This window comes from Vanellus vanellus (genome assembly GCF_965231255.1).
Source record: "Vanellus vanellus genome assembly, chromosome: 7".
Classification (NCBI taxonomy): domain Eukaryota; kingdom Metazoa; phylum Chordata; class Aves; order Charadriiformes; family Charadriidae; genus Vanellus; species Vanellus vanellus.
In genome coordinates, this window is record NC_138912.1 from 39,966,448 (window position 1) to 39,991,666 (window position 25,219).

General features: G+C 39.4%; 1 protein-coding gene across 4 annotated transcripts in view; it reads left to right on the plus strand.

Annotated features, from left to right (window-relative positions):
• Nucleotides 1-25,219, plus strand: part of PCDH15 (protocadherin related 15) — a gene marked incomplete at both ends in the record, with an annotated part of 369,409 nt that overhangs the window by 119,204 nt on the left and 224,986 nt on the right. For all 4 annotated transcript variants that reach the window (XM_082486051.1, XM_082486048.1, XM_082486050.1 and 1 more), the window contains one exon: nt 23,333-23,441. In XM_082486051.1, the coding sequence (XP_082342177.1) occupies nt 23,333-23,441 (109 nt within the window). The remainder of the gene's footprint in view (nt 1-23,332; nt 23,442-25,219) is intronic.

The window sequence follows — 25,219 nt, forward strand, 5'->3', positions numbered from 1 at the left end:
ACACGCTGGAGGAAAGGGATGGTATCCAGAGAGACCTGGACAGGCTGGAGAGGTGGGCCCATGCCAACCTTGTGAAATTCAACCATGCCAAGTGCAAGGTCCTGTACATGGGTCAGGGCAATCCCAAGCTCAAATACAGGCTGGGCAGAGAATGGATTGAGAGCAGCCCTGAGGAGAAGGACTTGGGGGTGTTGGTGTATGAGAAGCTCAACATGAGCCAGCAATATGCGATCACAGCCCAGAAAGCCAACTGCATTCTGGGCTGCATCAAAAGCAGCATGGCCAGCAGGGCAGGGAGGTGATTCTCCCCTTCTGCTCTTGTGAGACCCCACCTGGAGTACTGCGTCCAGCTCTGAACCCCCCACATAAGAAGGACACAGACCTGTTGGAGCGGGTCCAGAGGAGGGCCATGAGGATGATCAGAGGGATGGAGCACCTCTGCTGTGAGGACAGGCTGAGACAGTTGGGGCTGTTCAGCCTGGAGAAGAGAAGGCTCTGGGGAGACCTCATAGCAGCCTTCCAGCCCCTAAAGGGGCTACAAGAGAGCTGGGGAGGGACTTTTTACTCGGGTATGCAGTGATAGAACAAGGGGGAATGGCTTCAAACTGGAAGAAGGTAGATTTAGGTTAGATATTAGGAAGAAATTTTTCACTTTGAGGGTGGTAAGGCACTGGCCTAGGTTGCCCAGGGAAGTTGCGGAAGCTTCATCCCTGGAGGTGTTCAAGGCCGGGTTAGACGGGGCTTTGAGCAACCTGGGCTGGTGGGAGGTGTCCCTGCCCGTAGCACGGGGGTTGGAATCTGGATGATCTTCAAGGTCCCTTCGAACCTAAACCATTCTGTGATTCTGTGCTTTTTAGTTGGTCTCCGTCCATGAATTTACTAAGGTAAAATTCGTATTTCCTTTCCAAATTTCTTTCTCTTAGATGCTCTAAAGCAGTTGGATTACACCGGCAGGAAGAATTCATACAGCGTGTGCTTTGTTTTATGGTCTTTGGCTGGCGGAGATGGAAGAGGCCAGCACAATTAATGGATCTCTTTGTTGCCAGAGAAGCAATTTATTTTCCTGAGGAACAATATCAAGGTTTACATTATGCCTTCTGAGAGTTGGTCTGACTCATGGCAGTATTAATAATGTTATTAAATCTGCTCCAGGCTTGGCAGAGTGCTGTATAATTACTGTTTATACACTTGTAAAAACCTGCTTTGCATTTCTACCGTTTGCACAGACAGTGTAAATTCCTGCAAAGCTGTAGATCTCCCAAGCAGAGCCAAAGGTTATCTGCTGGTCCTCTCTGGATGAGTATACAGAATGAAATGTTGTGATAGTACCTTCTCGGTCAGCCAGGTGCTGTAACCAACTAAACTTTGCCACAAGGTGTGATGTACTTCATTGATGGTTGCCTGGTTTTGTGGATGTCTCCTCTGCAGTGCCACCAATGAGCTACTGTAATTAGTTGCTACAATGGCCTCATTAGGTCTATCGTCACAGCTAAGGTGATATAAACATCAGTCTCTGATATCAAATGCTTATGAGGTGCTCTCGCAACTTTGTAGAGGAGGCATTAAGCTCATAGACGGGAGTGAACAAACTTTGGATGTTTTTATAGCACATTAGCTCTTCTGAATGCTTAATCCTGTTGTAGGTGAGTGGTGAGCAAGGGCTTAAGTGCCTCACCGCTGCTGAAGCCCAGACACAGAACTGAATTATCAGCTGGGCAGTAATTTGCTTGCGAAGTGTTACCTGTTGAGTCTGATTTAGTGCCCATGACAGTGATGGAGTAAGCCGCTTTACAAATTCCCAGACTAAGAGGGAAAAGAAATCCACTGCATTTTGAGTCCTCTAATAATAATTGCAAAAATTATCTTGCAGAAAAGACACCGAAGCCCACAGCGTTCAAAGTCACTGTTTGAAGTTCTGTCTCCTAATACCTGTGCAAATTCTTTGCATTTCCTTTAGGGCAATGCAAAGTACAGCTGCAGTGATGTCTTACAATGAGGTAGCATAAATCTTTCAAAATTCAGGTTCCACAAGCCAATATATTGCCTTATAACAAAAAGAAAAGAGGTGTCTGTGCTAGATGAAAGGATGCATGTATGAACCTCCTGTGTCTGCTAATTGGTCCATCTACTTCTGTGTGTTTTTCTGTAACTGTCACCATCCTATTTTCTCTCTAGGAATGAATTTATTGTTGTTAGCTAAACTTCCATTTCTGAGAAAACCTGTGGTGTTTGTTAGGTTTTGGTTGCTTTTGGGGTGTTTTTTTTAGTTACATAGTTTTATATTTGCCTTAGTGTTTTGGTGTCTGATCAAATCTGGTAAGTTTGGTGGGTTTTTTCATTTTCTCAGGAAGACTTCAGTAAGCATTTGTTAATATGTGCAAGTCATCAAAAGGAGTTAAAAAATATAACCTCGTGAACCACCTCGTAACGTTGGAAAGATAATTCCTCCTTCAGTCTATTCCTGTCATGCTTACTTTGTGAAGGTTTTGTCCATTTCTATATGGAGTTTTTTCTATCATCATGAAAAAAAGGAAAGCCAATTAGCAGTAAAATATAGATCAGGTTTATTTAGACAGTTACTGGACTAGTTTTGCAACAAACTGAGTCATTGCCAGGTTCCGTAGGGTAGTTATCAGTCCCCAAGAATGCTAATATACTCCATGACACCTACGAGGTTTCCTTTATACTAATTTAAGATTCAATGCTTTAAACACCTAGCTGCATCACGACACATTACTTTTCAATGCACCACTGATGTATCCTTCTACATGGAAAGTATTTATTTTTGTACTAATTATCCTCAGTATCCTTAGGAGTTCTGCCAGCAGGGACCTTACAGCTGAGTCTGTGGGCTCAGCTGCCCTGTTGAGGAAGAGATGGCTTGGGGCAGAAGACTGCTAGATAAAAGGCTAAAATAAAAAATAAAAATAAAAAAAAATTCCAAAGAACAGTGTGGTTGAGGGGGGTAAAAAAAGACATTGAAGAGCAGGAAGTGCCCTTAGAAGCCCTCAAGCTTTTATTAGCAGGAAGACCCTCTTTAGTTAAACTATTTTCGATTGAGGGGAAGAAAACTGAACTTCTAAGAGGTGGTATTGTAATCCTGCTGGGTAAAAGCCTTGCTTGATCAGCTGGGGAGTGAGCCTTCCCTGAAGAGCACTGCACACATCCTGTAACATAGTTTTGAAACTAGAAACTGCAGACTTTTTGATGGTAAGGTGAAATGAACGGTTTTGCTCTACTGTCACAGAAGTCAAGTTATAACTTTTTTTTATTGCAGTGTTAGGTCATTATATATTCTACATTTAAAACTGAGCAGTCTTTTCTGATCACTTCAAGAAGCTTCACCCCCAAGGAGAAAGGTTTTGAATACTTCATGCAACGGACAAAAAATTTCATTGATTTTCATATATGCAAAGCATAACAAACCATCATAATATTGAGAATTGTGGCTATACAGTAAATTCATCAAATCCTCAATATATCTTGACAGAAGTACATCTTATTTGGCATCCAGAGTCACTTGAAGAGTTCCCAGTTAGCAGTAAAAAGCGTGTTTTGCATCAGACTGATAGTCACGTCAAAAATGACAGGTGCTTTTTAAAACTTGTGTTTTATCTTTTCATTTCTTGCTGAAACTCTAGGGAAAATCACAACAGATTTTCTCCAAGCCATTTCCCATTCTCTTGCAGCATTCTAGCTTAGCATCATAGAGTGACGGACTGTAGCGGTTGCAGTAAAATAACTTTCATACCGCCTTCCCTGGTGTATTGCTGTTTGGCACTTACTTGCATTTATTGTTTGGGGAATCGGGAACTATTTGTGGTACCTTCTGGGCACCATCACCTATTGCAGTAGGGTGACTGTAGGATGTGGAGGAAATAGGTTATTCTCAGGTGTGAGAAGTGGAAATGCCGCAGGAGGGAACCGAGGTTACAGCAGTACAGGAAAGGCTAGTTTTATTGCGGTAGAGAATTGAAAAGGAGTTTGGTGGAGGACTGAAGTAATTTGATCAGTGGATGGGGTACATGTTGGGAAGATGGGACACTGCCCTCTGTAAGCAGGTTTAATCAGCTCTGTACAAATCAGTTCTATGCTTATTATTGATAGCTCATTAACATTGCAGAGGATGTGCTGTCTTTTCAGTACCTCTGGGCTTGAGGATGACAACCACTTAACAATTCTTTCTAAAGTAATTTCATTGCACTTCCTTGCTATCTGACTGTACAAATCCCAATTCCTTCCAAACAGAAAACCTCCTGGAAATTTTCTCATAGAGACACGTTAATATAAAACTTGCTGCGAAACAAGTAATGTCTGAAACTTCTAGAAACAGCATCTCCCCATCCTAGTTATAATGGCAGGTATTAGTCAAAGAATAAATTCATCAAAATGTTCTGAGGGTTTTTTTTAGAGTTGGGGGATTTTAATTATTTATTTGTATGTATTTTTTTTTTGCTGTGGGAAATACCCACAGAAGTCATTTTATCCAGGTATCTACCATGCAAACTAAAACCAAATAACCTTCCTGAGGTTTGAGAGAAACTTACCAGTTCAGCCTGAGCTTCCATACAGATGCTAAGTAAGATTTTTGTGTCACTGAAGCACACATCTTCATAATTTTGCAAATTAAAAATTTAGTCTGAGTTGAAGCGAATATGTGTGGTTAAATCAACTTTAAGAAAACCTTTCAATGTGTAAGGATGCTGCCTCTTTTGCCTGTGTGAAGTGTAAAATATCACAGAAAAGCAGAAATGCTTATCCCTGATGAAAGTGGTTTCTTTCTTGCCTTTTCTTGTAAGCATGACTGCTTAAAGTCAAATGTGCATGGGGGTGAAATTACCCCTACCAAGAGTCAAACTGCATAAAGCTAAAACAATCAAGTTAGATTGCTAGTTTTTCTTGCCAAAGCATTTTTTTTCTTGGCTGGATATGGTACATTTAAAACTGCAAATGTTCATGGGTAATTCAGGAAGTTGTTAGTTTCTGAAGCAGTTGTATCTCAATATGCCTTTTTTCCCCCTTTGCTTTATTTTTACTAAGGTTTGGAATCTTTTAATGAAACATGGCAAAAGAAGTTTGCCAGCCTTTGGCTTACTGTGCCTGCGTAGTCTTATGAGCTGATGCATCAAGCATCAGGAAATAATTTGAGATTTAATTTGTTTCTAATTATTCCTTTCTCGGCAAAATAGATACTATCCAATTTTTGGAACTAATGCTAAATGCTCTTGTAGGGGATGGTATTTACACTTCACCCTGGAATTACACCATGATTGAGCACAATTATGTCCACTGGCATAATTGGATCTTTAAAGTGTGGCTTGGCTTTATAGCTTCCCGAGAAAATAGAGCTTTCATCATTAGGAGAACTGCGCGTTTCTCTTTATACAAATATTTTTGGTAAGGAAAGAAGTGACTTTGCATTTTGAATAAGCAGCGTCCAGATCTGCAGTGGTACCTGGCATTGAAATTTAGGCTGAAATTGGAGGTATGCCGGGGTGCTCTAGGGAAGTAGATGGGCTGTTTATAGAGACAAGTCTTGCCGCCTAGCCCAGTAGATATGCTCTGTCTCTCTTGCACAGAAGCTTTTTGTTGTTTTTCTCCCCATCTGTTTCTCTGTCTCTTTCTATGTTAGGAACTGAGCTTTGAATTCAGATGTGTGTTTCTCGGTAACCAATACAGAGGAGTGCAGCTAATCCCTTATTAACTGTTCTATGTTCATCTTTGACTTTAATTACATTCATGCTGCTGGAGGATCTCTCTTACATTTACCAATAATGAACCCATGGGTTCTTTGTATGTCATGGTTTTAGGGCTTGATAGGAAAGAGAAATAAGCATAAGCACACTTTGTTTTTAAATAAATGTGTAGTTGAGAAGATCAACTTCTAACAGCTGTTATTTCAGAGTTTCTATACAGTCCATGCAACAAATGATTAAAGGTAACAGCTTATATTTTGTTTAAAATTTCTGGAACCATTCTGTAATAAATGTAGTAGCTCTAGAGCATAGAAAATCAGGCTTCTCGTACATTACAGACTAGGCTGTTAACTTTTTGGTTTTACCACGTGCACGTGTTGTCCAGCTTTGTGTATGAACTCGTTCTCATATTTAATGCCGTAATCATTTTGCCTTTTCTTCACACATACTCCTGTTAGCAAATGTTAGACAAAATAAGCACTGGCTGCTAGAAGTTTTATGTACTTTTCTACCTGTAAATTATATCTTATAATATTTATTTAGAAAAGCCTGGCAAGTGGTGTTGGTTAGACTAAAATCTTTGGTGAAAGGTAGCATCTGCTGTCAACTGTTGAGCTGTGAGATGAACGAGTTCCTATGTATTTACTACCCAGAAATGATTTGGTAGGCAGGGCAATGGTGTCACTTCAGCCATATGGCTGTATCCATACGTTCTTGGGTTGTTGCTTGTTCAGTAAGTTAGAAGAGAATCTATCTCATATCTGAGGGTTTGAATAGTCCCTTTGCCACTGGCTGAAAGATGAGCAAATTGTCCCATTTTTCAGGTATTAATTTTTCATTAGCAATTTAGGTAAAACCTGAAAGTTAGATTAGGGAAGGAAAAATTAAGATTGATTTCCATGACATGTATGTGGTTGTCGGTGTATTTTTTTTATTGAAAAAGGCAAGTTGTTATGGCCAAGTTATTTGTAGTGTAGTTGAGCAGCAGATAACAATTTTTCTAATTAAATTTAAGCATAGATGGATGATGAACTGATAGGCAATCTTGAATTGCTTTGGAAGTTGGAAAGCAATTCAAAAGCAGTGATAAAATCCTCTCTTGGGTGCAGTTTCCCTTTTAAAGTTTATGAATAAACTTTTCATTTGCATTTTTTCACTCTTTTCACTCTAATTGTAGCCATACAGAGGTCACCAGACTGGTAGTAAGTTCAAGGTAATGGACAATGTTAAACAAGCAGTAGCATTCACAGCAGATTTACTAGCATAGATTTTTATATAACTTGATATTGGTGATTTTGAATTAACTGTATGGAAATTACTCTTTCAGCAGAGTTAAAATGGACGGCTTTGATAAGCTATTGATTATCTGCTAGTGCGTGATAAGGAGTCGTGAAAGGTGCTTCTAGTCTTCCACTGTGATTTGTCCCTATCTTTTCCTTTTTTGTGATTGATTGTCTGTCTCCCATATGCAATCTCATGATAAGTAGAGATTTTTTTTTTTTTAAAGGAAATGTCACTGAAAAGTAGTGAAGCATGAAAAGGTTAAAATTAAAAAGATTGTGATGTTACAGGTAATTAATTTTTATGTATTTGGGAGTATACCAAGACGGCATTGCTAATTAAAAAGAGTTGTCAGTAAAATTGTCGGTAACTTTAATATGCAAATACATGAACCTGAGAATTGTTTTCTATAATCTCTTTCAGCAGGCAAGCAAGCACTTCCCTTGCTTGATATATTGACCAGGCAGGACAGGCACTGTTCAGAATCTGAGATTAACTTGTGATTGTAAATATAGATGTATTTCAGATAGAGAAGTTAACTTGGCTGCTTTTCACTTCAAGAACAAACAAAACTATACTTTTAACTTCTAAAATGTAATGAATGTTTAAAGAAACCAGATGTGTTTCAGTTATTGAAAACACTGTTTCTGGTTGAGAAAATTACAGCAAGGCTGCAGAAGGAGTGAATATAGTCTGAAAGACTTTCCTGATGGTGATTTTAACCAAGTCGCATTTCAGAAATAGAGTTGATGTCTATTGATGAGGAATAAAGTGCTATGTCACAGTTCGCTCTGAGTACAGGAAACTTGCTTTAAATCTGGGATTAGTGTGATGGAGGTCTTGCCTCGTATGTTTGGTACATACTGGAAAAGGGGAAAAGAACAGTGAATTTCATTGAAAGAACTGGAAGACACATGGACCTTTTTTATAATGTGAAAAGAGAATTGGTTGAGCAGGATTTACATGCTTTAGGTTTTCACTAGTACTAATCTTTATTAAGATGAACAAGTGGAGTTTTTAAGGGAAAAGGGATCAAACTTGACTGAAAATTGTGAATTTTGGACAATTTATAGTCAAAAATGAAATCGGAAAAGAAAAATATTGCAGATCATCTTCGAAGTTGTGTTTGAGGTGAGAGAAACACATTTTGTTTATTGCTAGGACTTGTGTTATCAAGTGCCCCCTGATACCCAATGGCCATGGGGCTCCTTGCTGGCACAGGAGGAGCAGAAACTCTGGTAATTCACCAGAGACCCAGTCTGGGCCGGGTATTTGGCTGACAGCAAAAACAGGCATATTTTCTAGGTATTTATCAAGCAGTAAAGTGAAATTTTAGAGAGTTAATCTCAAATCTGATTCCTTTAATTATCAAGAGTAAGAGGGGGAATAAACTGTTTAAAATGACTGATTTTATCATATGCATAATTTTTCTTTTTCCAAATATGGAAATGTTCCATTAGTTGTATGATATTTATCATCATGGTTAGTAACTTACTGGGAACACTAATGGGAAAATATTCACTTCTTACAGCTTTGTCAGAAGCTGCGAAGAAAAAAGGTTCTGATTTTGCTTGGAAGAAGTAACTGTGGAGCTTTAATTAGAAGTCATTTCCTTTCAGAAATGAAGATGATCCGCTTTGAGCTTTGATTTCAAACTTTGGTTTGGCACATCAGCCACAAAAGCCAAATACATAAAATGTTAGAGAGGGACCGCCAGGGTTCCTGGGGTGGGTTTGATGTGTTGCAGTAGTACGGGTTCGCTAGCATAAACCACCTTCTTGTGGTCTGGCAGAGCCAATGCCAAAAAATCTGTTCAATTAATGAAGTACAAACACTGACAAACACCCTAGCCTTAGTTGAAAAGATCTTTCAGTTTCATCCTATTGTATTCTTTGTTCATTCTCCAGTTTTCATTTTAAAGTTTGTTAGAAAGATGAAAAAGAAAAAAACCCACCTGCCTCATAACAAAGAAGACTTTAGCATCATGTGTGAGATCACACAGCCTACCAAAATAATTACATGAGGACAGTAGAAAAGGGCACTTCCTCACTTCTGCGAGATGTCCCACAGTCTGGTGTTTGAACCTGTATTGCTTTCTGGGATGCCATTAAGGGATTTCAGGCCTGAAGTGACTAAGTCTTTCTCTCCTCAAAAACTAGAGCTTCAGGGGAGGAGAGAGTGCCTGACAAAGTACCGTCTCTGTCTCATTCTGAGCTCTGGTCTGTATCTTGAATATACAATCAACTACTTGTATGATTTAATTGCTGTCTTGGATATTTGCCATAACAAAAAAAGCCACTTTCACAATATGCACGTCTGTGTTCTGTTTCATAAAACCGTGTTTGTTACGGTGTGAAGTGGCGCTATTGTCAAAGAGGAAGCATATGTATTAATTTATTTGATCCTTAAATGTCATTTAGAAACATTTAAAGATTTTTAAATGCTGACATTTAGACAAAATACTTTTGCGGGGGTGCTTTATCAGTGAAGTTCGCCTCAGAAAAAATCTCATCTATGTCATAACACTGGTCCTCGTAGCAATAATTATCATTTCAATAGCTAGACTCTCCCATTAAACCATAAACTAGCTGTTCATTAAGCGTCAGGAAGAAAGATTTCTCTTTTCAGCCTGTTGTCACAATGCAGAGGGTGAAGACTATATTAATTCCTCCATTAATCATATAGTAATTCATTAATTAAGGTCTTGCAGGTGTGTGTAAGTACACTTGCAGGTAATGGGAAATAAAGTAGCAGAGGGAGTTTGGGGCGGAAACATTACCCCTCGGAGGCAGCGGGAGGCACTCTGAGTGCTGCTTCCCTCTTGATCACCACAAAGTCTTGTGGCCTCTCCCAGAAACAGGGTGGCAGGATTTGCTGTCACCTTCTCACCAGCAATTGTTTGATGTTACACGCCTGCGGGCATGTGATTTGGTGCCAACTTCCTCACCAGACTTGGCATTTGCAGTATGGCTCTCGATAGCAACGTATGTATGGCAGCTCAGAGCTCACCTTGGGCTGCGTTACCTGTTTTTTTAAGTGGTCTTTTAAGGCTAACCTGGGAGTCGTCTTAGCCCACTGTAGTCTACAGTACAGATGTGCCCTTGTTGTTCACAACACCGAAGACAACCTTTTGTTGTTCTCATGTTCCCAAGGCAGGGTTTGCCCTTGTGGGACCAGCAGCCTTCCCAGCTGTGCCATCCAGGCTGGGATCACGCCGGGGAGGGAGCAGCCAAAGGAGTCTTGCTACCCCAGCAGCTCAGTTTTTCCCCAGTGCCCTGTACCCTCTGTCTAAAATGTGAAGAAGCCAAAGAGAATGTGTTGCGCCATGCCAAAGAGTGTTTCTCTGCCTCCAGCCCTGGGTTGCAACGATGCAGCGTAGGGTAAGGAGAGGGCAACCTATCATCACCATTACCAGTACAATTATCTTTGCCTCTGCTCTGTGCTATTGATAATGCTTCCGTAGAAAAAACTTGCTTAAATCCCAGCAGTCTTTCTTCTAGAGCATGAGGAAATTCATGGTGAGCCAGAACGCCCTCTTCTGAAACAAGAAGACGTGGTTAGTCTGCATTTGGCTCTGCATCAATAACTCCAGCAGTACAACAGTGCCCAAGTTTGCTTTGTAAATGATTCCTGCTTTTTGTTCTGGAAGAGTATTGGGATTTTGGAAAAGAAGCATTTAAACGTAAGAGTATAATTTCACTATATCATAAAAAGAGGTGAGGATGAACTTACGGCTGAAGCGACCCTTGCAGATTGTGTGCATACAGGCACACATAATATATGTGCATAACTGCACAAATTTATTGAAAATTAAAGCATTTTAAATACATCTCGGAAAACTAATTTTTCCTTTAACCTTCAATCTAAGTGACATTAATGCCACCATTAATGTTACCATTAAACAAGCATAATAAAGTGGTTAACAATAACGGTGATATAGAACTTGTAGCTGGATCTGAGTACAAAATATCTACCTAAAATTATCTCTCGACAGGGTGACAAACTTTAATGTGAAAAGGACAGTAGTGGATGCAGTTTGAATCAAGTCAGGTGTGAGATAGTTGCAGCTGGCATTCCCATGCCTAAAATAGAAAAGTGCCAGTTTAGTTGCAAGTATTAAAAAAAAAAAAAAAAAAAAAAATATGTAAATGTTCCTTCACAAAGCTGGTGATCCATAGTGGTGTTTTGCTGACCCCAAATGTTAAACTCCTGTACCAGCCTGACAGATGGAAACATTGCTTGACTCCAGATTCAATACTTCTGAAATTTCCTCTCCTTTGAGACTTTTGCCCTTGCTTGTTCCTCCAGGTGAGAAAATGGCTCTGTCAAACAAAGATCTCTGAAGGAAGATACTAAGTGTGTAAATAAAAACCCAACAACATTATCTTAATAAAATCTATATGTAAAATGAATCAGTCAAGGCACAAAAGATATGGGTGAAATATCGACATATTAATTTCTATGTTAACCTTTTTCTGAATTTCAAATTACTGTTTTCTGTGGGATTTCTTGTCTAGTTTCATGCAAATTAATATAAGAAAGGTCCCACCAGTGGTACCGGTTATACTTCCCCAAAAGGGTTCTCCGATGTCACAATTAGAAGCGCAGTCTCAAAAATTGATAGTAGATATATTTTTTGTTGTTGTTGTTCTGTGAACCTGTCTGATATTGGAGCCAAGGTAAACTTTTAGCACTTATGGTGCCTGTAGCAAGGAGCACCATAGCGTGACTGTATTTGGGTGAAGATCCTTGTTGTTCTGCTCGTTTTCAGCCTGCCACCAGGCTCAACGTTTAGGCATTCCCGAGCTGCTGGTTTGCAAGAGGCAATGAGCAGCTGATCCTATTCATACTCTCTGTAACACACAGTTTTATAGATCTTTCATGTATTTTTTTCTTCGTCTTTTTTTTTTTTTTCAGACTGTAAAGTACTTGCTCAGCCAGAGTCTGTATGTATTCAGGCTAATGCCCTCTGCTTTTGATCATACCTTTTTATCATAACGTCTTTTCTAGTATATTATATTGTGGCTAATTTTTCTAAAGGCGTAGAGAAGCCATCAGCCTCTTCTCCTTAACAGTATCAAGTAAGATGAAGTGTTTGCAAATTCAGCTGAAATTAGCAACTGTTGACACAGTGGACCACTGCATTCCTTTTTCCCCTCTGAGAAAAATATGCATTTAAAAAAAAACAAAGTGGGGATAATATTTCAGAGACTTTTGTATTGTAAGGAAATTACTCTTAGAAATGAAAAAAGTAATCTTTAAGTCATTATGGCAGTGCTACACTGATCTTTAAACGTTTATTTTTTTGTCAATCTGTGAAGCAGAAGTAGATGCATTTGTCTTGGGTTTTACAACTTGCTTCTCTGCTGCTGTTCTCTTGCCTCATTCTGAATCCTGAACAGAAATAATAATAATAAACCTACCATCAAGAATTTGAAAGATAATCAAGGAAATAGGCTTCATACTTCATATGGAAAAAAGTGAACTGTCAAAAAGGAAATGTTTATTGTTCTTTAATCACAGTCATCACATTGGAACAAGTAGAACCTCCCGATTGAATTCTTGCTTTTGCCCAAATTGCACAGATTATACCTGGCTGCCAAGGCAGGAGGCCCATTGCATAATGCATTTCGTTTAGTCTCCAACACAGATACCGTGTTGGAGACATTTCTTATAAAGCATGTCAGATACAGAAAAAGCAATTTAGTAAGCACTGTGATCAGATCCTGATGAAATTCAATTCTTTTTTGGACCTGCTGTTCCAGGAAGACATCATTGATAAAAATAGTCTCTATTTTCCTCTTTGATCTCATTCATTATGCTGTCTTGCTGCTCTTTCAAAATATTTTTCCCCCTCAAAGGTGCCTGGTGGTTTTTTCTTGTGTTTTGGTTTTGTTTTGTTTTTTTTTTTTTTTATAAGTAAATGAAAGGAATTGTGTTTTTTGACAGCTTACTCTGTTAACAACATGATCTGTCAGGATATTTGAATTTTACAATTTTCATTTCAGTAAACTGCATAAACAACGGACAACAGAAAACTAAGAACAACTAAATAAGGTGCTAAAAGCTGTTTGACAATTAAAGTGCTGAATTTAGAAAGTAGGTACCCTTTTTAATTATCAATCTCGCGTCTTTCCCATCGATTAGTAAAACACTTCTTGTACCCCCAGAGAAGACATGAGAGGTTAGTTCAGACATATCAACTGCATAAATTACCTGCTGTTGCTTTTTGTTGGTAGCTTGTTGAAATGAAGGTGAAATTTTTAAAAATAATAAATAGAAAAGTTAGATTTATTTTAAACTTGCAGATCAACCCCCATTATTATTACTTTCTGCCTACAAATATGCCTGAATGAAACAATTTTTAACAATGATTTCATAATGCCAGTTTTACTATCTGCTGCTAATAGTAAGATTCCCCTGGGTGGACTGTTATAAGATAGTTCCTGTTTTACTAGTGGTATTCATAAAAGTGCCCTTTCACCCAAGTGCGACACAGCAAAGCTAATCTCTAGGAATGCTGTTCAGTGCTGCTCTTATTTCATTTTCATGGCAAGCATAGACATTTCACACACTCTGGTGGGACCCTGCAACATCACTGGTGGTAAGAAGTATTATTTTAACAGAGCGTGAACCTTCAGATGTATGTACAGTGTTGCAAACAAGTGAGAAGTATCGATTAGGTGAATTGGCTGCAAATCCTTCAGGGCTGAGCAATGTAGATTTTGAAAGAGTTGGTTTCTTCATGTAGATTTGCCCTTTCTTGGAGAGTAGTTTCTGAGGCATAGAATTTTTGCTATATAAACCTGTGTAGCTCCTATGACAATTTGATCCGAACAATTTTCTGCAGAGGATTTTACTCTCCATTCTCTTTTTTGGCTTCAGAGCTTCAGTGTGTGTTTTAAATTCTGTGCTTAGGTATTTCTTCCTCTCTCTTTGTATTGGCTCTCAGTTGAGATCTTAGCCCAGAAGTTTGGTGTTCTGTGTTGTGACAAAGAGGAGGGTCATAAAATCCCATTCACCCTGTATTCCTGTACATCTTTGTATCGTGGTAGCCCTCAAAGAGTAGCGTAGGAAATTCTGCAAACACGCTGATCAAAGGGAGCCTCTGTAGGCACTTGCAGCTACCAGTAAAGAAGGCAAGAATGGTGAGATCCTGCAAACAGGAGATCGGACAGGACATACTCAATCTAACCAATGGCAAGTTTTTGGTAGTATCTTCATTTTAATATACTTTCCTAGGGTTTTTCTTGTTTGGGTTTTTTTTTTTTTATTTACTTCCCTTGTGGTTGGGTAACTCCGTTGAAATATTTTCTGCGTTTTACTTTATGATGGATTTGTGTTCGTTAGTGTTTTGTCACAGCCCTTGTTGTACTGGCAAAGCATCTGAAGCAGCAGCAAGGAATGATGTTGGAATGGTTTTGCAGTTCTTCCCGCTGTTTTAGTACTGTGTGTTGGCAATAGTGAATGTATTTCTGCACGGCGTGGATATCACTTAGCTAATTTCCGATTTACAGCTTGTATTGTGACCTCGCGTGTTTCTCAAGGAAGTGCAAGCATAACCAGTGTAACCATACTGATTCATCAAAAACTTTATTGATTTAACATTGTAGGGCTCCCTTTGAAGGGGTTCTGGATGTCAGCATGGGGTATTGTATGTTGCTTTGGTAAAAGGGCAACTAAGATGATTAAGGGCTTGGAGCATCTGCCTTATGAGGAAAGGCTGAGAGAGCTGGGACTCTTTAGCCTGGAGAAGAGGACACTGAGGGGAGACCTTATTATGGCGTACAAGTATCTAAAGGGTGGGCTGAAGGAGGATGGAGCCAGGCTCTTTTCAATGGTTCCAAGTAACAGGACGAGGGGCAATGGGCACAAGTTAGAACACAGGAAGTTCCGTTCAAATTCATGGAAAAACTTCTTTATGGTGAGGGTGACAGAGCACTGGCACAGGCTGCCCAGGGAGGTTGTGGAGTCCCCTTCTCTGGAGATTTTCAAGACCTGCCTGGATGCAGTCCTGAGTAATGTGCTCTGGGCAATCCTGCTTTGCCAGGGGAGTTGGACTAGATGATCTCTACAGGTCCCTTCCAACTCTGAAAATTCTGTGATTCTGTGAATATTTTCTATCCGGCAAAAAGCTGCTCACCTTTGCACAGAGATGAGACTTCTGTTGTCTTGTTTGGTAAATTCATCTAAGCTATGACTGTGATGTGCGTTGAAGGCCTCAAGGCTCTATATGAAGTCCATGGGGCACAGTTACAGCTTCCTAAGTGGGAAAGCTGAAAAAAAAATACTTTTCAGGGTTTAAAATGTTAGCATGAAATGTCTTATGTTAACTAATTGCTCTGATATTCAGCACCCTTTTCTAATAAACTACATGTATCTATATTGCTTTATACTGTGAGAGAAACCCAAGAAAAAAGTGATGGTTACATGCAATGCAGTGCTTTCTTTTGGAATATTTTGTGTTGTGAGTAGAAGTTATCATTCTGAAACACTCTACAGTTCTCAGCACTTGCTAGAAAATAACATGATAAACAAAAAGTGGGAAAAGAAGAGGGTGCTGCGTCTGTGTGTTCATACAACTTGGATGTTACAAAGCATTATGTGCATCTTCCTTAGTTTTATTCAAAGCAGTAGAGACTATAAATTATCAAATATAAGAAATAGCCTGTGTGTTTCGGTGATTTAATCTGGTTTGCCAAACTCTTTTTATGTATTTTTAACCTGACAACAGAGGGGCAGGGAACTCTGGTCTTATTTCCTTGAAAATCATTGCGCCACTTAATCGGTGCAGAATTCAGTTCCTTGTGTCCTTGGTTGGAAATCTGGATGACTGTCTGGATTCATGCCCACAGCTTGGGGAAGGAGGGGAGTTCTCGGGCATACGAGTCCCCAGCCTCGATTTTTATGGTTGAACTGCACTTGGTGCTACCAGTCAATAAAAATACTGGTGTTCCTTGGGGGTGTCAGTGTGTGCCACTTGACGTGAAAGCAGCACAAGGCGTCGTGGGGTGATTGATAGTCTGGAAGCAGAGGTTGCTGGCAGCTGGGAAAATGGGAGGGCAAAGCAATTGGGTTTGCTTGCAGTTATTGATGGGGGATGCCAGCGTGGATGGGGGTGTGGGGTAGGGAGGCGGGAGAGGGTCGCCGCTGTGACACATAGTAAATGTGAAGACTGAGAAGAAAAAGGGAGCAGTACCTGAAAATGTAGGGGAAAAGACAACTTTTTATAAACTCTTGCCAATTGAGTGACATAATGTCATCAGTCTTCTAGTGTTGGAAGCAATCTCAGTTGCAATGCTGTTAGTTGAGCTGATGCAGATCAAAATACTTACTTGCCATTATAGGAAAAAGTATCTTTCTGAAACTCTCCCACCAAATTAATGAACATGATAATCTCCTGAATCTGAATAAATTAGAATAAGAAGCTATTTAGGAATTAGGTATGCTCTTTTCACAATTGAATATATGTTCTTACGTTCTCAGAGGAAAAAACGCTTGGGGAGATATTTCAGATTTTTCGATATTAGACAATTTATTGAACTCCTTACAGAAAATGCCTAACTGTTCAGCATTAATCATTGTATAAATGTACTGCATACCTCTGTAGAACAGATTGTATGTGTGTATACGAGTGCCTTAGAGGTCCTAGGACAATTGAATAGGTAGCACAGCGTTTAATATGAATTAGGAAATTATTTTAAAATAATATCAATTTATTTGGTAACACTGTGATTTAGTTAACTGTATGTCTGCCTAAGAAATGCCACAACAAACTGGCAGACTGAAATGTTAATGGAAGTGAACGTTCCTTTTTTTGGTGGTTTATTGCTCAAAGCACTGTGAGGTATCTTCTTTTGGTCAACGTGGAGTAATGCATATTTTCATGATGTTCCTCCTTTTTAAATATTTTAGCAGTCTTTGTGTATGTCTTAATAACTGAGTATTCAGGGTGAATTAGTGGGTAGAAAATGTCTCACCATATTTGAAGACAATAATAAATTCTAAAGATGTAGGGGTTTGTGCCTTCTGTTAGTGGATTTCATGCAGGCTAATAGACATAGGAGCACTATGGGTGGGAAACTCACCTTGGTGAATCTAAACAGAAGTTTGGGAACTCTTTCTTTTCATATGGTTTTATCTTTTTCAGCAGTTGGTAATGTTTACTTCTGCCTGTAATGTGGCAGATGAGGATGATGAGGGGAGGTATAACTAAGGAAGGAGTAGGAGGCAGGTGGCAGTCATTTGAACGATCAATCAGAAGCATCTGTGTAAGAAGGCAAAAACCTCAGTTTCAATTTTTAATCAAATAATTGAGTTATTACATTTCCAACAAATTACATATCCTTTAATTCAAAGTCTGGCATTGCTGGACATCTTAATGTTTTAAATAAAATAACATATATACAAAATCTTTGGGAAATACATCACTTTAAAAAAAGTCACTTTTATGTTGTTTTATTATGTTTGAAAGCACAAAATGTGTATTCTGCATCTTGGTTGTAAATTCCCTTTTAATTGTTCTATACTATAGTTCATTCACCATATGATGGTGAAAACAATACACGTTTATACGCAGATACCTAGAGATCCTGTTTGGATTTCTGAATGCAGCTGTAGTCCTAAATTTATTAAGCTCCATGTTAATAAATAAATTTAAAAAATCAGCTGTTCCTTTTCCTCACTATACTTCGTAGGAGCCTAGAACACTGCATGCAGAGGTTTATGGCTTACTTTGCAAGTCTTGGGCCTAGTCAATGATGTGCTGGTTTAAAAATATTTTGCTTTAGATTATTTAATGTATTTTTCAGGTAAGAAAAAAAAGGAAAATTTCAGCCAGTCATTATTATTTTTTTATTATCATATTATTATGTTGTGTTCCCACTTAGGCATCTGTGCTCTAGCCGCATGTCACCATTTGAAATAGATATAAAAATTGAAAGAGTTTCACTGTGTTAAGTTTGTACACCAAAACAGAAAAGCAGGCAGAGAAGGAAACATTGGAGACCGTCTCAGATGTGGTGGTGGTAGTCAGTTCCTGAATAAAAGCAAGGAGAGTGTTTGTGGCTGAAGTATGTTCAAAGATGAAGTACTGTGTCTGGAAGCTCGGTTTCTCTCCTCTCCAGGGAAATGTGGCTTTTGCCTTTCTACTGAATAAGCAGGATTATTTCAAACAGACCTGGACACATTATTGGTTTATCCTCTAAACAGAAACAATTTGCAGCCAAATTTTGGTTAACCACACAGGTCAAAGAACAAGACATAAAAAGAGCGTAGCAAATTAATGTGTTTTCCAGCTACGTTAAATGCATTAAGACAAAGCATTTGAATGAGTATTTGCTGTTGTGGTTTTTTTCCTCTTTCTAGCCCTTTCGATTTTATAACAGTAATTTCAGATCATTTCCAGTCGTCTTTCCTATCGTTCTCATGACAAACTCTATGATCCTGCTTTTTGAAGTGTGTATTGTTTGGTGACTGGGGTAGGCAAATGGCATTTTTTTAATGATATTTATGAATAAACATTTTATTATTCAGTGATCATTTTGTAATGAGTAACGAGAGATCTTTCTATTGAAAAGAGCTGAGGGAAAGATTCCCAGTGCTCTGTGCTCATAGCCCCAAAGCAGTCAAGTCTTGTTTGACTTCATTGAAAAGGAGGATCATTTTGACTCATTGCCCTCCCAAACATAGCTGAGAAGATTTCTCGGAGAGTTTTGGTTGGTGTTTTTTCATAAAACGACTGAATACGTAAAAGGAAAATGTGAAAAAACTTGAGGTAATTCATTAAGTATGGAGCCTTCAGTTCTTAAAACTGCAGTCTTTTGCAGGTGACCCTCATACTCTCTACTCTGAATAATTTAGTATAATCTGTAGTAGTTCTTACTGAGTTCTCCCCCATGTTTCTGAGGTCATGTAGGAGTGAGCCACGCAACTCCAATACTAGCACAGATCCTTGTGGATTCTCCTCTCTCTCCCTAGGGGAACTGAAAGCTCACTCCTACTCTGCCCCATGTCTCTTAACCTAACTGTTTTGGGATACACAGGTCTTCACTCGTGGTCTAGGCCGAATTTTCATTAAGAGTACTTTGTGAGGGAGCTTGTCAAAGTTGGCTGGAAGTCTGCACGTGCTACCGCTACATCAAACAGTTCTGTGGTATCCATGTGCCCATGATTCCTGCGGGGAACCACAGTAAATCTGAGGGGCCGGATTTCCTTTTCCAGAAACCCAAATTTTCCCTGGTGTATTGTGTTTACTTATGTGTTTGCTCAGAGTGTTGTTATATCATCTGCAAATTTTTCCTGGGACAAGCCTCAGGCTTCATGGTGGTATTCCCCTGGGTCACCCTGGGACCCTTTTCATTTTGGTGTTGCGTTTGCCACCTGCTGTTCCTCATGTACCAAAGCACTTTTAAGCAGGGGATTACATTCCACAGCAAGTTCTTATCATTCACTCTTGCCTTCCTTTAGAAATCCATCTGCTCTTCGCCTCATGTTGCTTTTCCTTTGGCTTGTTCCATCCATAGTGTCCCTGAATACTATGACGTTTTGTGGGACCTGCAAGGCATCTCACATGGAGAAGATGCTGGCATGTGGATCCATCCCAGTCCTTTCACAGTGAGCACAAAAGGAGGGAGAAAAAAATCAGGGTTTGTGCTACTGCCTTATTCTTTCTGAGCTTTTTTAATTCTTTTTTTTTTTTTTTGCCTTGATCATCTCTTGGCCCTGCAGGCTCCCTGAAAGGCGTCCTGTCACAGCTCTGTTTGAAGAAGGATTTTCTTGTTTGGTTTTTTTGGTTTTTTTTTTTTTTTTAATTCATTAATACTTGTGATAACGTGATAACATTGGCAAGTTGGGGTTTGGGTTTTTGGGTTCTTTTTTTTTTTTTTTTTTTTGGCCTGCCTGATGGTGTATTCTGCTATATTGAAGCCTATTAATACCAAAACCAATAACTGAGAAATGGCTTCCCTAGTGAGGAAAAAGTAAATAAATTACTGCATATTTTACCCTTGAACTGAGAGGATCTCCTTGTTTGTTTCTTTTTTTAATCACCTACTTCTGCCAGAGCTTCTGAACCCTTTTATGTTCTTCACTTTGAAGGGGCTGGTTTTTGAAGGCCATCTGTTTATCCTGAGTAACCTTCACCGCACCGCCGCATAACCGTGCTGATCTGCCTTGCCCTTTCTCAAGCCTGTCTCTATAAAAACTTCTAACTGAAAGTCCTTAAACAGTCCTGGGCCCTGCCAACATTGCACTCATTCGTTAATCTGTTTTCCCTTCCTTTTAACGAGCTTCTGTCGTTTTACAGAGCTCTCTTTTGATTCTGAGAATGACAGTGATAGGGTTTTTTTTGTCTTTTGCAAGGATGTTGGCTCTAATACACAATGGTGGCTGTCACGGACCCCATTTTGTAATGTTTGCCCACTCTGCAGAGCTGTGAAGGAGGCTCTACCTCCTCTGCTTAAGTCAGGAGCCACCTTCTATCTGTATGTGACTGTGTCCTCTCTCTCAAAGGGATGAGCAAAGCCTCATCTTTTCTCTGGACCTCCTGGTGAGGATGGCAGTGGGTATTTTATTATCTAGCAACAACTACTAACCGTGATACTCGGAACAGTTCTGGGGACAGGACTGGGGCCGTGTCCCAGCGAGATGGGCTCCAGCAAGGTGCCTTCGGTGCCAGGAGCTCTGGCAGTGTTTTCTGCCAAGCAGCACCACATCGTTGGGCCTGGGGGATGTTGTGAGCACCTGTTTATGCCTTTTGCATTTTAAAGCACTCAGGAAAGAAAGAAATATCCCTACGTAATGATCATAGTTATTACTGCTATTGATCAAAACATGTTTTGACTACAAATTTTTAAAATAATTATTTTTCATAAAAAGTATACATATACCTTCTGAAACCATCCTACATGTGCTTTTAAAAATTCATTAGCATACTTAATGGCTGCTTCTTTGTGCAGATATGTTTTCATAGTTCTAATTTAAGTTTAACTGAAAAAGATACTTGCATTATCTATGGATTATTAAAACAATATGAAAGTACCTTTAGCTTTGCTTCAAAGCACATCAGCCTATTTAATTCAAAATAGTTTTAAATTACCCCTAAACATTTCAGCGGATTGCATCTGATCTTGTTGCATGATATCTTCTAGTTTGTGAGCAGCCCGTTTCAGGGCATATACAGTGCTTAGAAAAACAACTTCTATGGAATAAAAGATTGATGGGTTTCATGTTTCATTCTTAGTTTTCTTATACTACTTTGTTTTCTTATACGACTTTCTTCTCTTCAATTGATTGCTTTGGTTCTGAGGAGTAAGTGTAAAGGTGGCAGCATGGGATAAAATATCTATTGTTCAAGTAGAACCTGTTAAATTTCAAATGCGGTTTTTCTAAATGCTTCTGTTGAGCTTCTCCTTGAATTGGAACATAAAGCACATGTCCTTGCTATTTGAGTTATACATCCAACAATTATTATTTTAGTCTCGTATTGGTGGTCGGGTACAGCTGACAGGTCGTTATTGACAAGGCTAGATGCGTCGCTGTTACTCTAGCATAGACTCGGATGTTTCAGCTTGGCCTGCAATATTGTAATGGTGAGTTTAAAACCTAGCTGGTCTTAGCAAACGAGACTGGGTTTGTTGTGGTTATGTTTTTAACGATAATGCAGTTTTGTCTGAGAGCGCTTCAACTGATCTGTAAATTTAAAAATAGCATTTTAGTCTCGGACAGTTTTATGCATAATCTGATCTCTCAGCATGTAACTTTTATGCAGTCCTTAATCATTTTAAAAATTCAAACGTTGTCTAATATATCTTCTTCTCTCTTTCTTTATGCCTATTTTGAGCTCATCTTCCTCATTACACTTTTGACAGTTTAATTTTTTAAACAGTCAAAATTGGAAACAGGCGTGTGACAAAGGACCTCGCCTGCTCGTTGGGAACTGTGGAAAAAGCCATGAGCAGAGAGCCAGAAATGAGGAGGTACCAGTTCCGTGTTGGTAGGCAGATGCTCTGCACCCAAAGCTGAGAGCTGTGTAACCCTGTGTGGCTACAAGCCCTGGCTCATGAGCCTGGAAAAACCTCACTGGACGTCAGTAACCTACAGGAAATTATTTCTGGGGAGGGCAAATTGTGGGCCAGAGTAGCTTGTGTTATTGTAGCTACATATCCAAAGTTACAGGAGGGGGTATTAACTCTCTCTGCTCTTGCAAACTGCCTTGCATCCATTCCTGTCTTGCTCCTGGCTCACTTCTTTTCCCTCTAGGTTTATTGACAGGCGTCACTAAGATTTGCAGATTTCTTCCACGTCTCAGCAGGGGGATTTCTAAAGGCTGTGCCAACACTTGGCCAAGCATGGACTTGTCTCATTCCTATTCCTACACTAAAGTTCAAGTTCCCTCTTGCAGAACATGGACCATTAAAGCTTTCCAAAGCAAAGGCTGCCAGGATTAGTGGTATGTGGAAAAAAGGCGTCTGGTTTTTCATAGAGATTATTAAACATTTTGGCCACACAAATAGACGGTTGCAAGGGGTGGAAAAAGACTGATGCACATACATTCATGGAGTAGCTGCATTTCAAGTTGATTAAGCAGCCAAGGTTACTGAAACTGTTCTTTTAGAGTTGGGAATGGCAGCTCTGGTGTTACCACATAGGACAACTTTAGAAAATATTCAAAGCAACAGTGAGAGCTAAGTGCTATTAATAGGTACAGGGATGCTATTTAGTTGGTAGGTAAAGAATTGAGCATACAAATATTGAACGTGAAAGCCTGTGAATGCTTTTTCTGGATTTCTGTGTCCATGTTCGGCATACGAGATCACTCAACTTCTGAATAATGGTGTGAATTATTGCAGTGGTCATCCAAGCTCTTCAAATGTGTCTATCCCTGAAATGTCTGTACCTTGGCTTGAATTTCTTTTGCAGTATGTATTCATGTATCATAGCCACTCTAGCTCCTAATGATTCTCAGATTCAATTTGTTTTTATTTCCTTTTTTAAAGCCTTTGCTGTATTTTGCTGCTATGATGATGTCTGAAATGTCTGATTCAAGACATTATTTATAGAAGCATAGTCAAGCATTTACTTGAACATTTGCAAGCTTCCTTTCCTTGAAGATACTATTATAGTATAAAAATGTATCTAAGAGAAAGGAGATTGCTGTAGAAATATATACGTTGCCTACTTGATTTCGATTTCAAAAGGGACGTGGGCTGTAACTATTCTTAAATATAAGGGTTTTTTCTCCTGCAATTTCAGCATATATCCTTTTCAGTGGGATGTTTTTGTGTTAAACCTGAAGATCTGCCTGCTGGCCTTCTAATTTTTCTGTTTCAAATCTGTCTGATTTTTCATTTCAGGCACGTGTGAATCCCATCAGTGTCACTCCACCCATACAAGCCATAGATCAGGATCGAAACATCCAGCCTCCTTCCGATCGACCGGGCATCCTCTATTCCATCCTAGTTGGTTGGTGTCTGCTACTCTTGCTATCACTCACAATCAGTCGCTTTATTATGACCAGCCAGAGAAAGATTGACTGGGAGAGTGGAAACCTAATAAAAATTCATATTGTGGTTAGTGGGGTGTTTGAAATCATTGTTCTACCTATTTACATTTAATTGCAATTTAGAAGCTTATTTCAGATGGTTGCATTATTTATTATTATTTATTCTGATTAGATTCCAAATTGCCTGGTTTGGTGAATGGAGCAACGCTGCAAGCAAAAGGAAAGAGACTTGTCTGCTCGTAGCTATGCTGCCATCCATTTTTCACTCACAGGTGTAAAGGTGCAATAAAGATGCTAAAGAAAGGCAATTAGAGCAGGTTTCCTTCCAAAAGTCTTCTGGCACACAGCAACGTAAAGGGCCTTACTGCATCCACCTTTAAGTTTGCTGTCTGTGAGCTTGCGTACTTTCCCTTGTAATTTAGTGTTTGTTTAGTTTATGCAGCTTTCTGGCCAGAGGGAAATGCAGTTCTAGAAAGAGTTCAGAGATACCCACTTTGCTGGGAGATACCTTGTATTCTGCTGTGGTTGTTTTTTGTTTCCTGGTACTTTCCTGTGTTTGGCATTTGTTTCCAATTGCTTGGCTTGTACGATTTGATGATGGGAGGGCCTAAGGCAGGGATCTGCAGTTGCAGTGCTCCACCTGCTCTGTTCTTCCCGAGGTACAGAGACTGATGTTGTAGTAATTTCTGTGCCCTGTGACTAGCGTGGGAATGGGAAATTTTGTGGTTTGTGGAATCACGTCTTTTTCACATTTGCTGTGTTAAACTGCAGCTTGTGTAGCTTTCTCACCTATGGAGAAGTGGATGTAAAGATTTCAATGAGCAGATCGCATATTTTGCTTGTTAAAAAAGAAAGTATGCTTATGTTCTGTTGTGGAAGGGGAAAAATAGTAGGTTTGATGGTTTGATATGTCTGCCATCTTAAGAGGGTACAAATTAATTGCTACTGTACCCACGTACCATTGTACTGAAAGTGCAAGTCCTGAGCTCTGTGTGCAATATGCAGGAGCCTGAACCCCCTCGGTGCCAACGGACTGGTCTTGAGGCATTTCCAGGGATCTGCTCCCAGGACCATGGCAAGGGACATGGCCGTGGCAGATCAGCCTCAGCACGGCAGACCTCAGCGTCCTCTAAGACGTCTGGTTTTGTTTGCTAGCTAGATTCCTTCAGGCAGTAACTGGATTCAAATCTGGCAGACCAAGAGATGCATTGCTGTCAGCTGGTCCTCTTCCAGCAAAGCAAAACTGGTTGGTACGGAAATTTGTAAATACTTGTAGAGTAAATATACTAGCTGGTTTTATGTTTGAAAATTGACTTGGCTTATTTATAAATTCTGCTATTGACAGTTATGCCCTAGTGCAATGTTTAGTTCATTTTTTTAAAAGTTCTTTGCATAACTTGCAAAGTTCTTCAGGAGTGAATTTATTGAAAATTGTCTTTCACTAATGTGATGTTTTTAATGTTTGAATGACCATTTTGACTTCAAAGAAATAATTCAGAAAGATGTACTACAGCAATTTGGTTCAGTTTGGGGGATTTTTCAATAGAAAGGCGATCTTTTTTTTTTTTTTTTTTTTTTCTTCCCCCTTCCCCCTCATGGTCTTCAGAAGAATTTCATTTTGGATTTTAAGGATTTTAATGTCCTCATCTTTGCCGGTATGCAGTGCTTTTTATATTTTAGCTTTTACCTCAGAAAATTTTAAATAGCTTCACAGGAAATACGCCTTGCAGATATTTCT